This window comes from Salvelinus fontinalis, chromosome 17 (assembly GCF_029448725.1).
Source record: "Salvelinus fontinalis isolate EN_2023a chromosome 17, ASM2944872v1, whole genome shotgun sequence".
NCBI lineage: Eukaryota > Metazoa > Chordata > Actinopteri > Salmoniformes > Salmonidae > Salvelinus > Salvelinus fontinalis.
The window spans coordinates 21,673,500-21,687,270 of record NC_074681.1 but is presented as its reverse complement, the minus strand read 5'-3'; the positions used below and the strand labels follow the sequence as shown (position 1 = coordinate 21,687,270).

The 13,771-nt window shown below is 41.2% G+C and overlaps 1 protein-coding gene across 5 annotated transcripts; it reads right to left on the bottom strand.

Moving 5' to 3' along the window:
* Positions 1-8,976: 8,976 nt before the first annotated feature.
* On the bottom strand, positions 8,977-13,522 carry LOC129813970 (cold-inducible RNA-binding protein B-like). 5 transcript variants are annotated; one of them, XM_055866655.1, is made up of 7 exons: positions 13,425-13,522; positions 12,523-12,632; positions 12,318-12,424; positions 11,936-12,101; positions 11,612-11,789; positions 11,427-11,488; positions 8,977-9,054 (listed from the first exon to the last, which is right to left on the bottom strand). In XM_055866655.1, exons 2-7 carry the CDS (start codon positions 12,620-12,622, stop codon positions 9,050-9,052), a joined length of 618 nt encoding a protein of 205 aa, XP_055722630.1. In that variant the 5' UTR covers positions 12,623-12,632; positions 13,425-13,522; the 3' UTR covers positions 8,977-9,049. The 5 variants fall into 5 exon arrangements, 4 of the variants coding, with proteins under 4 accessions (XP_055722630.1, XP_055722629.1, XP_055722631.1 ...); XM_055866654.1 differs by lacking the exon at positions 8,977-9,054 and adding an exon at positions 10,973-11,074; XM_055866656.1 differs by lacking the exon at positions 8,977-9,054 and adding an exon at positions 10,973-11,074 and having other exon boundaries at positions 11,957-12,101.
* Between the last annotated feature and the right edge of the window lie 249 nt (positions 13,523-13,771).

The window sequence follows — 13,771 nt, the reverse complement described above, 5'->3', positions numbered from 1 at the left end:
TAAGTTGTATGCTTTTTGAAATCATTCACTCATTCAATATACCAAAGATCAAATGGCTATGGTAGGCTACAAATATTTTTATTCAGCTGAAGCCAGCCCATAAATGTACCTTTTCTAGTTTAGTCATATTTCTTTTAGCTACCTTGGGAGTGTTAACTTTGCATGCTGCTAAGGATCTATTGAGTTACAATGTCCCATACATTGGATGCCCAAATCAACTGGAACTATCTACAAACATAATAAATAATAATAATAAAACATAATAATAAATATAATAAACATAATCTTTTCCTTAAAATTACTGATCGATTAACAAATTATTATTTTGATTCACGTTTCAATTCAACGTGATTGACCCGAATCCCAACTAGTACAATGCGAAGTTAATCGTTAATTTCGTCGAAAATAAGTGTTAAATGAATCGTTAAAAATTAAACCAGCTTTGTATCGCGCGTATCTGTGGAAAGTTTCGGAGACGACGAAAACATTAACACATGCGAATAATAGCTAAACAGTTAAGTAGAGGCTACGTTTCGAATTGTTAGTCTGTTCCTAGTTAGTCTGTTCTCTATCATATTTCATAGGCTAGGCCTGCCTACCTGCTACTGTAATGTGGGACCATGTCACTATTATTCGAGTCACAAGCAAGTCACAAGGTCCAAGTCCCAAGGACATGTCAAGGCTCGAGCCAAGTTCAAGTCATGCATTCTAAGAGCAAGTCGAGTCACAAGTTAAGTCAAGTAAAAAATAAAAATAAATCTATACATGCAATGACTTGTTCAACTACAAATCTTTGTCTATTAATTGAGGCTACCAGACAGCCCTTTTCATAGGGAACTTGTAGCAGTCATAAGGGCATGAAATCAGCAGAAGGCAGGTTGACGTGCTCAGTGTAGATGTATTTACATGTCTTGGTGATCCAATGGTGAAAGTGCCATAATACAAATACAAATACAAAATATACAAGTAGATTTACCAAATATACACAGGCAATAACCTCTGTATCAAGCTTAACCTGTCCTATCTGAATGGACACAGGTAGAGTGCAAGACTGTACAGCCTCCCGTTGAGAAACCAAATGGAATCTGTCTAACAGGAGCTCCAACAGGTAGGCCTGCATAATATAAGCACTTGGTACGCAGAACCATACAATTACCCAATTAGCAAATACAACCAATAAACTGGTTCTACAATATAAAAGGCAATTTCCACATCCATTGTTACATTCGTCTTAATCAGACTTAATGATATTTCAACTAGAGGTCGACTGATTATGATTTTTCAACGCCGATACCGATTATTGGAGGACCAAAAAAAATCTGATACCGATTAATTGGCCGATTTTATTTATTTGTAATAATGACAATTACAACAATACTGAATGAACACTTAATTTAACTTAATATAATACATCAATAGAATCAATTTAGCCTCAAATAAATAATGAAACATGTTCAATTTGGTTTAAATAATGCAAAAACAAAGTGTTGGAGAAGAAAGTAAAAGTGCAATATGTGCCATGTAAGAAAGCTAACGTTTAAGTTCCTTGCTCAGAACATGAGAACATATGAAAGCTGGTGGTTCCTTTTAACATGATTCTTCAATATTCCCAGGTAAGAAGTTTTAGGTTGTAGTTATTATAGGAATTATAGGACTATTTCTCTCTATACGATTTGTATTTCATATACCTTTGACCATTGGATGTTCTTTTAGGCACTTTAGTATTGCCAGTGTAACAGTATAGCTTCCATCCCTCTCCTCGCCGCTACCTGGCCTCGAACCAGGAACACATCGACAACAGCCACCCTCGAAGCAGCGTTACCCATGCAGAGCAAGGGGAATAACTACTCCAAGTCTCAGAGCCAGTGACGTTTGAAACGCTATTAGCGCGCACACCGCTAACTAGCTAGCCATTTCACATCGGTTACACCAGCCTAATCTCTTGAGTTGATGAGCTTGAAGCATTACGAAGAGCTGCTGGCAAAACGCACTAAAGTGCTCTTTGAATGAATACTTACGAGCCTGCTGGTGCCTACCATCGCTCAGTCAGACTGCTCTATCAAATCATAGACTTAATTATAACATAATAACACACAGAAATACGAGCCTTAGGTCATTAATATGGTTGAATCCGGAAACTATCATCTCGAAAACAAAACATTAATTCTTTCAGTGAAATACGGAACTGTTACGTATTTTATCTAACGGGTGGCATCCATAAGTCTAAATATTCCTGTTACATTGCACAACCTTCAATGCTATGTCATAATTACGTAAAATTCTGGCAAATTAGTTCGCAACGAGCCAGGCGGCCCAAACTGTTGCATATACCCTGACTCTGCGTGCAATAAATGCAAGAGAAGTGACACAATTTAACCTGGTTAATATTGCCTGCTAACCTGGATTTCTTTTAGATAAATATGCAGGTTTAAAAATATATACTTTTGTGTTTTGATTTTAAGAAAGCCATTGACGTTTATGGTTAGGTACACGTTGGAGCAACGACAGTCCTTTTTCGCGACTGCGCACTGCATCGATTATATGCAACGCAGGACACGCTAGATAAACTAGTAAAATCATCAACCATGTGTAGTTATAACTAGTGATTATGATTGATTGATTGTTTTTTATAAGATAAGTTTAATGCTAGCTAGCAACTTACCTTGGCTTCTTACTGCATTCGCGTAACAGGCGGGCTCCTCGTGAGGCAGGTGGTTAGAGCGTTGGACTAGTTAACCGTAAGGTTGCAAGATTGAATCCCTGAGCTGACAAGGTAAAAATCTGTCGTTCTGCCCCTGAACAACGCAGTTAACCCACCGTTCCTAGGCAGTTATTGAAAATAATAATGTGTTCTTAACTGACTTGCCTAGTTAAATTTGAGACTTTGAGATATCAGCTGATGTAAGAAGGGCTATATAAATAAATTTGGTTTGAAATTAAGGTGTACAATATTTTTTTTTTACCGATTTCCGATTGTTATGAAAACTTGAAATTGGCCCTAATTAATCGGCCATTCCGACTAATCGGTTGACCTCTAATTTCAACACCATGCATACATGGAAGGTTATGTGGAGTGCAGGCCACATAGCCTATTTCTATGCGCTTCTATCACACCCAACTAAAATGACAGGGGACACAGACACACAGAACTCTGACATAACCTGTGAAATATGAACAAGGAAACCATACATTGAATTAAATAAATAGAAAATCTATACCTGTTTGGTTCTAATTATCAGAGTAAGAACTCGGACACTATGAAAGCGTAAACCAAGTTTATTCTTCGAAAAGGATTGAACAGCTGAACAGACAAAAACATTTTCACACAAGCACTGATATTTAACCCTTTCTCCTCTGCAGAGTCTCCTCCTACACATCTGAACAGCCAATGCATCTCTGTTGCTAGACAGAACCTTGGTGATATCTGTTCTTCCTCACTTCATCTGACCTGACCTCTGCCCCAAAGTGCTCACTCCTCCCCAACTCACAGCTGTCATGGTGACTGGTACCAGACTGTGTCTCTTCTCCTCCCAGAGGATCCCTCCCATAGGATTCCTGATGGCTAACAATAACATATCCTGACATAATGTAAACATTATACATTACCCTCTCTCCCTCACTGACATGAATAAGTATATTTCAGAACCCAACATACCTAATGAGTCTTACGAACTTTCATGTGCACTATAAACATCACACCCACTCAGAGCAGGGTAACAAATGGTTGGCTAAATGGAAATGTATCTGTAGGCCTATCAAACATGGAACAGAAATGCCTACGTTTTACAATAAAAGGTACGGGGATGGAATGATGAAATGCTAGCAATTATTGTAGTATTAGATGGAATATAGATTTACCACATAGGGCCTATGCATTTAAACGTGTGAAAGCAACAGCCAACATTTCAACAAGAGAAAAAACGCACCCTCCACTGGAAGGAGTTTGGAGAGTGCATGTGAAGAGCCGCACCTATGGTGTGTCATAGCCACAGTAATAATAAGATAAGTAAATTATCTGTGTTCAAATCAAAGTTTATTTGTCACGTGCGCCGAATACAACAGTGAAATGCTTACTTACAGGCTCTAACCAATAGTGCAAAAAAGGTATTAGGTGAACAATAGGTAAGTAAAGAAAACAGTAGTGAGGCTACATACAGACACCGGTTAGTAAGGCTGATTGAGGTAGGTACGTACATGTAGATATGGTTAAAGTGACTATGCATACAGTGGGGCAAAAAAGTATTTAGTCAGCCACCAATTGTGCAAGTTCTACCACTTAAAAAGTAATTTGTAATTTTCATCATAGGTATACTTCAACTATGACAGACAAAATGAGAAAAGAAAATCCAGAAAATCACATTGTAGGATTTTTAATGAATTTATTTGCAAATTATGGTGGAAAATAAGTATTTGGTCGCCTACAAACAAGCAAGATTTCTGGCTCTCAGAGACCTGTAACTTCTTCTTTAAGAGGCTCCCCTGTCCTCCACTCGTTACCTGTATTAATGGCACCTGTTTGAACTTGTTATCAGTATAAAAGACACCTGTCCACAACCTCAAACAGTCACACTCCAAACTCCACTATGGCCAAGACCAAAGAGCTGTCAAAGGACACCAGAAATAAAATTGTAGACCTGCACCAGGCTGGGAAGACTGAATCTGCAATAGGTAAGCAGCTTGGTTTGAAGAAATCAACTGTGGGAGCAATTATTAGGAAATGGAAGACATACAAGACCACTAATAATCTCCCTCGATCTGGGGTTCCACGCAAGATCTCACCCCATGGGGTCAAAATGATCACAAGAACGGTGAGCAAAAATCCCAGAACCACACGGGGGACCTAGTGAATGACCTGCAGAGAGCTGGGACCAAAGTAACAAAGCCTACCATCAGTAACACACTACGCCGCCAGGGACTCAAATCCTGCAGTGCCAGACGTGTCCCCCTGCTTAAGCCAGTACATGTCCAGGCCCGTCTGAAGTTTGCTAGAGAGCATTTGGATGATCCAGAAGAAGATTGGGAGAATGTCATATGGTCAAATGAAACCAAAATAGAACTTTTTGGTAAAAACTCAACTCGTCGTGTTTGGAGGACAAAGAATGCCGAGTTGCATCCAAAGAACACAATACCTACTGTGAAGCATGGGGGTGGAAACATCATGCTTTGGGGCTGTTTTTCTGCAAAGGGACCAGGACGACTGATCCGTGTAAAGGAAAGAATGAATGGGGCCATGTATCGTGCGATTTTGAGTGAAAACCTCCTTCCATCAGCAAGGGCATTGAAGATGAAACGTGGCTGGGTCTTTCAGCATGACAATGATCCCAAACACACGAAGGAGTGGCTTCGTAAGAAGCATTTCAAGGTCCTGGAGTGGCCTAGCCAGTCTCCAGATCTCAACCCCATAGAAAATCTTTGGAGGGAGTTGAAAGTCTGTGTTGCCCAGCAACAGCCCCAAAACATCACTGCTCTAGAGATCTGCATGGAGGAATGGGCCAAAATACCAGCAACAGTGTGTGAAAACCTTGTGAAGACTTACAGAAAACGTTTGACCTCTGTCATTGCCAACAAAGGGCATATAACAAAGTATTGAGATAAACTTTTGTTATTGACCAAATACTTATTGTCCACCATAATTTGCAAATAAATGCATTAAAAATCCCACAATGTGATTTTCTGGATTTTTTCTCCTCATTTGGTCTATCATAGTTGAAGTGTACCTATGATGAAAATTACAGGCCTCTCATCTTTTTAAGTGGGAGATCTTGCACAATTGGTGGCTGACTAAATACTTTTTTGCCCCACTGTATATGATGGACAGAGTAGCAGTAATGTAAAAGAGGGAGTGGCGGGACACAATGCAGACAGCCCAGTTAGCCAATGTGCGGGAGCACTGGTTGGTCTGGCAAATTGTGGTAGTATGTACATGAATGCATAGTTAAAGTGACTATGCATATGCATATATGATAAACAGAGTAGTAGCAGCAGCGTCAAAGAGGGGGGGTGGGGGGGGACACACAATGCAAATAGTCCGGGTAGCCATTTGATTACCAGTTCAGGAGTCTTATGGCTTGGAGGTAAAAACTGGACTTGTACCCGATCAAACATCTCTCGAGAGACCTGAAAATAGCTGTGCAGCAACGCCTCCCATCCAACCTGACAGAGCTTGAGAGGATCTGCAGAGAAGGGGAGAAACTCCCCAAAACAGGTGTGCCAAGCTTGTAGCATCATACCCAAGTAAACTCGAGGCTGTGTAAAATCTCTGTCAAAGGCGCTCCAACAAAGTACTGAGTAAAGGGTCTGAATACTTATGTAAATTTATTTCTAAAAACCTGTTTTTGCTTTGTGGGGTATTATGTGTAGATTGATGAGGGGAAATGTAATCAATTTTAGAATAAGGCTGACGCTTTAACCGAACCCTATGTGTGCTTGCACACTATTGATCTAGGCTGATATGTGGATTTATTGGTTGATAGTTGCATTTTTAAAATAATTTAAGCAATTACATTAACAGGTATTACTTTTCAGATTTGTATCATTTTCCAAAACCTTTCCAGGCCTGGAAAACACCTGGATAGAATTCCATGACTTTCCCAGCATTTTCATGACTGTATGAACCCGACACCATCTAAACTCAGCAAAAAAATAAACGACCCCTTTTCAGGACCCTGTCTTTTAAAGATAATTCGTGAAAATCCAAATAACTTCCCAGATGTTCATTGTAAAGGGTTTAAACACTGTTTCCCATGCTTGTTCAATGAACCATAAACAATTAATAAACATGCACCTGTGGAACGGTTGTTAAGACACCAACAGCTTACAGATGTAGGAAATTAAGATCAGTTATGAAAGCTTTGGACACTAGAAGCCTTTCTACTGACTCTGAAAAACACCAAAAGAAAGATGCCTAGGGTCATTGCTCATCTGCGTGAACATGCCTTACAGGCTGACCACACTCCTCGTGTTGCAAAATACATTTAAAAATCTATGTTATTCAGTTATTGCGCCAACGAGCGTCTGCGTTGCCAAGGGCTAAAAATATACGTTTTTTCTATTTCTGACGCAGATCGCACTGCAAGTCCTGCCTCTCCCATCTCATTGGTTATGCCCACGTGGGTGACTGAAAGACAAACGAGGATTGCAAAATACATTTAGAAATCTATGTTATTCAATTATTGCACCCACACTGCTCGCGCACATCTGCGTGCCGAAGGGCTAATATAGAAGTCCTTTCTAATTCTGACGCAGATGACGCTGCAAGTCCTGCCTCCCATCTTCTCATTGGTTATACCCACGTGGGTGATTGAAAGATGAATTGATGGTCGGTGTAGTAATACTATGAAAGTTTAGATGCCAATCACCATATAAGTTCAAAGATGAAAAAGCCTGGAAGGAGGAAAGATGACTAGAAACGATTCAGTTGACCGTTTTATGTGTGGATTAATTGGCGGAGTAGAGGACCTTGTGCATTTCAGGTAAAATAACAACTCAATGTTTATATCCCATGACAAATTAGCTAGCAACAACAAGCTAGCTAAATAGGACAAATTAGCTAGAAAGTGCAAGCTAACTAGCTAAATTGATGGACCAGGCAGGACTGGCAAAAAATGCTCTTCACCAAGTTGCGATTTTCTCTCACCAGGGGTGATGGTCAGATCCACGTTTATCATAGAAGGAATGAGTGCTACACCGAGGCCTGTACTCTGGCGCGGGATCAATTTGGAGGTGGAGGGTCCGTCGTGGTCTCACAGCATCATCGGAGTGAGCTTGTCATTGCAGGCAATCTCAACGCTGAGCGTTACAGTGAAGACATCCTCCTCCCTCATGTGGTACCCTTCCTGCAGGCTCATCCCATGACCCTCCAGCATGACAATGCCAACAGCCATACTGCGAGTGATTTCCTGTAAGACAGTAATGTCAATGTTCTGCCATGGCCAGGGAAGAACCTTGATCTCAATCCCATTGAGCACGTCTGGGACCTGTTGGATCGGAGTGTGAGGGCTAGTACCATTCCCCCGAGAAACTTGTAGGTGCTTTGACTGGGTAACATGTCACAGCAAGAACTGGCAAATCTAGTGTAGTCCACAAGGAGATGCACCACAGTATTAATGCAGCTGGTGGCCACACCAGATACTTAATTTAGATTTGGCCCCCCTTTCTTCAGGGACACATTAATCAATTTGTTAGTCACATGTCTGTGGAACTTGTTCAGTATGTCTCAGTTGTTGAATCTTATGTTCATACAAATATTTACACGTTAAGTTCACTGAAAATAAACGCAGTTGACAAGAGGACGTTTCTTTTTTGCTGCGTTTATATCCTTAAAACATGGTGTTGGTTAGTCTGATTTTATTGAAGAAACGAGTTCACAATATATCATATTGTCAGCGTAACAGTTAAGAGGATAGTACCAGTATCCAAAAGGTCATTGCCTCAAATCCCTGAGCCAAATACGTGAAAAATCTGCCCTTGAGTAAGGCACTTCATAATTGCGCTTGTAAGTTGCTCTGGATACGAACTTCTGCTAAATGTACATAGAAACAGGTTACTTTAAAAACAACTAGTTACTGGAACACGTGAAACTATTGACTACATCCATTTAGAGCTATGAACACCGAGGAAAGTAGCTTTTTTTGTAACATGTTAGTACGGTGTCCCATAGACAAATCACTTCACCTAAAGCCGTTTCCCCAAAGAGACGCAGCTTGTAGGAACTCTATACAAAATGTTTAAGATAAGAAAATATTTTCTTTCCCCAGAACTCCTGGGAACCAGTGACTGCATTGAAGACAGAACTCAGCCAATGCAGAGTACTGGGTTGATGTGGACTCCACTGCTACTCACACCACCTCCAGACACTGGACCTGAGACCAAGGAATGAAAGAACTAATTAGTTAATATTGCATAAAATCATGCATTTTCAGAGCATTTGATGTGGCAGCTTATCAGATACGCAAAACTGTACGAAAATAGACTAACCTGGAAATCTGCTGCATGAGATTCCAGTTTATCGCCATCTGCCACTGGAGAGTTCAGTCTCCAAAAAGTTAACTCACCCTAAAAGAGAAGACATTCATGACATTAGAACAGAATCTCACAAAGACAACAGGACTTTGGCATGCAACAGCTTAACTTGTTCAACTACCCAGACTTTATACACAATGCTTAGAACCACGCTATAAAAAAAGATAAGAGCAAGAAAAAAATAAACAAATCAGTGGGTTGTACATCAAGAGGGGCAATTGAGGCGATCACAATTGAGTTTGACTGAAATACATAGAAGACATGGCGGAGGAGTAATCGTACTGAGGCCAGGTTAAGTCATTTCGCTAAGGCACATTTCAAGGGGCAGTTGTGGACTTAAGCATCGTGTGTTGCAAAATGGCCAGGGGACGTTTGACTGGCAGTCTCTGCAGCAGGGGGGGGGACAACGGCTAAAACATTGCTGGAAATAAAATAACTGAAGGATGTGAGCAAAAGGAGTTTACCTCACGTGAACTGGCCTATTGATTGTCCACAAATGAACTAGGCAAGAGAGCAGCTTTCACTTCTGACGAGCACTGGTTGGTAGGAGCAACAGGTCATTCGCCAAGGACTTGTAGACATTTTCTGTAGCTGAGCAATGAAGCATTAACAGGACCCTCCCCCCCACCCCCATGAGTAGGCCACACTAGTCATGTCAAGAACATACAATATTCCTCTAGGCGAATTAACTACCCATTTATTTACCAAACCACTACTAAAGTGCCCAGTGGCATCAAGTACTCAGACTAAACTGTTAAGGGCAACCACAGTCAAAGCTTTGACTATCAGTACCCCACTAACCATTAGCCACTAAAAGGCAAACCCCACACTTCAGCCTCAGAGGGAAAATATGCCAACAGAAGTTACTTCTATAATACTGTAACCATGGCACTTCCTGTGAATAGCAGTTATTCCCTGTGAATTAAACCTAATCCCAGTTTCGGGATGTATATGTTGGAAGTTAAATTTCTGTAGTACCAGAGAAGTTGTTAAACACCAGAAGGGAAACATTTAAATGCTATGAAGATACACCAACTGGCAAATACTGACAAACTGCTAACCTCCCCATAAGTACGTTCAAGGCACACGTATTTTCAACAAATCGTTTTAATGGGCTCCATGAAGCCAAAATTGACAAAAAATAATCTTCAATGTTGATGATACAAAGAACAGAAAGTACAAAATCGTTCCCAGGTGGAATATTGGGGAAGAGTAGTAACAGTATGAATTGGTATGTTTTTTTTTGTTCTCTTGAAGTCCATTATAACAAGCACATTTAAAATGCAGGCTTTTGAGCAGAGCAAAACACCGTGGGCAGAATGTAGCCCGCTGCATTTTGCAACTTCATGAACAGCCGGCCACTTCAGGCGTGCAGTGTCACCAGCCTTAAAGGAATTCACTATTTTTGGAAACTTAACACAGGACCGTCGGCTATATCAAGAACCTCAATGGTATGGGTGAAGGCATTGCTGCCTAGCAACACAAGGAATGCATTCATAAAATCCAAAAGCACTTCCCGGCCAGTTTTCTAAAGCACCTAAGTGGATTTCTTTTACTGTTTAAAACTTGGCAGGAGGTAGGTCGGACATTGTCGTTTAAAACAAAAACAGGAAGTTAACAAGCCCCATTGATATCCCAATATTAATATATAGGATTCAAATGGTGATGTCAGTGCTGGATAGGAACAGGGCGTAGAAAGTAACTGATGCTGTTATTCAAAAACAGCCATGTGATGCAATATTTGAGTTCACTAAATTTGCAGCACCAACAAGTACGACATTATGCTTTATCAATTGAAATGCCATAAGAGCAAATAGATGCATCCTTTAGAGAACACCTCCAACTGGAACTTCTATTAAACATGGTTTGTAAATGAATGGCCGAAACTCATGGCTAAATTTAAAGACGCTCGAGCTACTTAAACACAGAATAGGACTACAAAAAATCATCAGGTCAACACGTGGACAAATTTCTTGAGAGGAGCGCATCTTTTTAAATACAGCCAGCCAAGGGATGATCTTGAATCGGGGGGCAGATTTTTACTCGTGAGCAGCTGAGGACAAGAAGTGGGCACACAGACACTGAGTTTAGGAAACAAGTTCACGAACATTTGAGTTTGACAACATCCAACATGGTTACCCACTAAACAGTCGCAAATAGCTTAACCAACTAGTGTTGGAGGTCTTTCTGTAATAAACAGTGCTGGGAGTAAGATGAAGCAAATATGATCCCAGCAAATTGAATGAGTTCAGAGTACACTTAAGGGAGGGAAGGAACGGCGCACTGAACTTGAAGGCATTCTATACTAGTCAGGGGAATGGATTTGATTCCAGAACCTTGAGGAAGTGTCCTAGGCCTATTGATGCAAGCACATCAGTACGCTAGTACACACAACTCATACATACCATAACTGTCGTAGCTGTCTCTGTAGGATCCCCCAGAGCGATCCCCGTAGCCTCCCTGGCCCCTAACATTGGAGGAGAAAAAAAAGATATAGGTAAGGTCTCTGTCTGCTGTAAAGGATGCAAGACAGGAATTTCTACAAACAATTTGAGTATCTCTTAATTGGCAGTCGGACGTGTCGCCTCACCTATTGTCCCTGTATCCTCCGCCACCAGAAGAGTATCCTCCTCCGCCACCACCGCTCCTGTATCCACCGCCACTTCCATAGCTCCGGTCTCCGCCGCCACCATAACTCCGGTCTCCGCCGCCACCATAACTCCTCTCACCATATCCCCTGTCACCACCACCACCATATCCTCCACCACCTGGAAACAAACCAGCACAGGCGGTTCAAAACCAACTCATATTGAAAGCAAAACACACTGAAATGCGACTACAGCCAAGAGGGAGGGCAGGACAAACGCTAATGGAGGATGGGGAGCACACCATTTTGCAGATTGTCTGCCCATACCTCGCGAGTAAACTCGCCCACCTCTTCCTCTCCCCCCTCCATATCCACCTCCACCGCCATATCCACCACCTCCTCTGGACCCTCTGAATCCACCACCGCCGCCTCCTCCTGAACGACCACCACCCTTGCCTGCCTCATCCACACGAATTGTTCTGCCGTCAACGGACTGCAAGAGAAAAGGGGTTAGCCATCGCAGCTCATAAACATTTGTTTTATGTATGGGTTTAATGCATTGAAATGTGTCTGGTGGGCCATCATATTGTTTGTAGCTGTAAGACATTTCGAATGGTAGGGGAGATATTCAAACACTTGTGTTATAATAATTATACATGCAAAAACGAGGTAAATAAATGCTTCGGTAAATTGTGATCAACATATCTACCTTGCCGTTCATGCCATCCAAAGCGTCCTTCGCATCCTCGGCATTATCGTACTTTACGAAGCCGAATCCACGAGACCTTCCCGTTTCTTTGTCCCTGATGACATCAACTGAGCGAGACCAAAACATTAATTAACCGGAAGTTCAACATTTCTGATAATAAATTTAGTAGCTAACCATCGCTCAAATAAAACTACTTTGGACGCACCTTTTGCAATGTTACCATACTTAGCGAAAGCTTCAGCCAGAGATTCTTCTGTTGTGTCGAAGCTCAGGCCACCGACGAAAAGTTTTCCTTCGTCGGACATGTTTCTTTGTCTGCAAGGGAAAAAGCCCGGGTCAAATAAAATCCCATTAAGTATCGTTACCTGGCCATTTCCATTAATATCAACGTTACATGACCTACTCCCGATACCTACATGAGTTGTAAATCTAGCTGGGTCACATCTAGGGTAGTTAACAATTGTCTGACGCACATTGCGCACAACATAATTAGCTACGTTACCCAGCTAGCGCCAGGCCAACCTGTAAATAATTATCGGAATTCAGATAAATACAACCATTTCGAAGGTTATGTAACCTGCTATGATGGAAAACAAATTACGCGTAAACCGTACGCGCTGATTAGCCGTCTGGCTAAATTAGTCTTACAGACCGGAGAAAAAAAGAAAAAAAAAGGCCAAGAAGGGAGCGCCATTTTACACCACGTTGTTGGCCTGCTTCGCCACCTGGTGCTAAGCTAAAGGCAAAGACGCAGCCATCTTTACAATGAAGTTGATAGTTACCGTTAGGTGAAACGAAGACTGAAATTAACAAAAAAATGAAACTTAAAGGAGGGTTAAACATCCGTGTATTTAATGTATGTTAACTATCTAGTTCTCGCAGAAAAACTAAAATCAGAGTAAGTGAACAGGCAAAATGCATGTGTGGAAAATTAACGTTCGGGAGTACCTTCGCTAGCTAAAGCGGCTTTCGAACCACGTTTATTCAACAATAACTTAATTTCTGTAAATTACACTATAATTATTTAGAATACCTAAAGACGACCAAAATAACGCTAAATCAGGCAATCAGCTAAATACACCAGCCACAAAATATATAAAAACGTACCTTTTACGGACAGAACGAGAAGAGCTGGTGTTTAGAGAGGCACGTCGTCGCAAAAGAAATGGAAGCGCACACTCTGTCTGTGACGACTGTTAGCGAAGTATTTAAATGACTTTGCGGGGGGGGGGGGGGGGGGGGGGGGCGTGATCTTGCCTTATTTGAATATGGGCACATCTTTTTCGCGGTAACCTTTCATTGACAATTTCAAACGAATTGATTAAATTATAACAGCTATTCAATAATATATGAGTTTGCTATTTGAGTTTGTAAACTTATACGCCCAATGTATTTGACACTTTTAAAGTCAGTCGAAATTGGTCTTTATTTGATTAATTATTAAGGCTACTTTG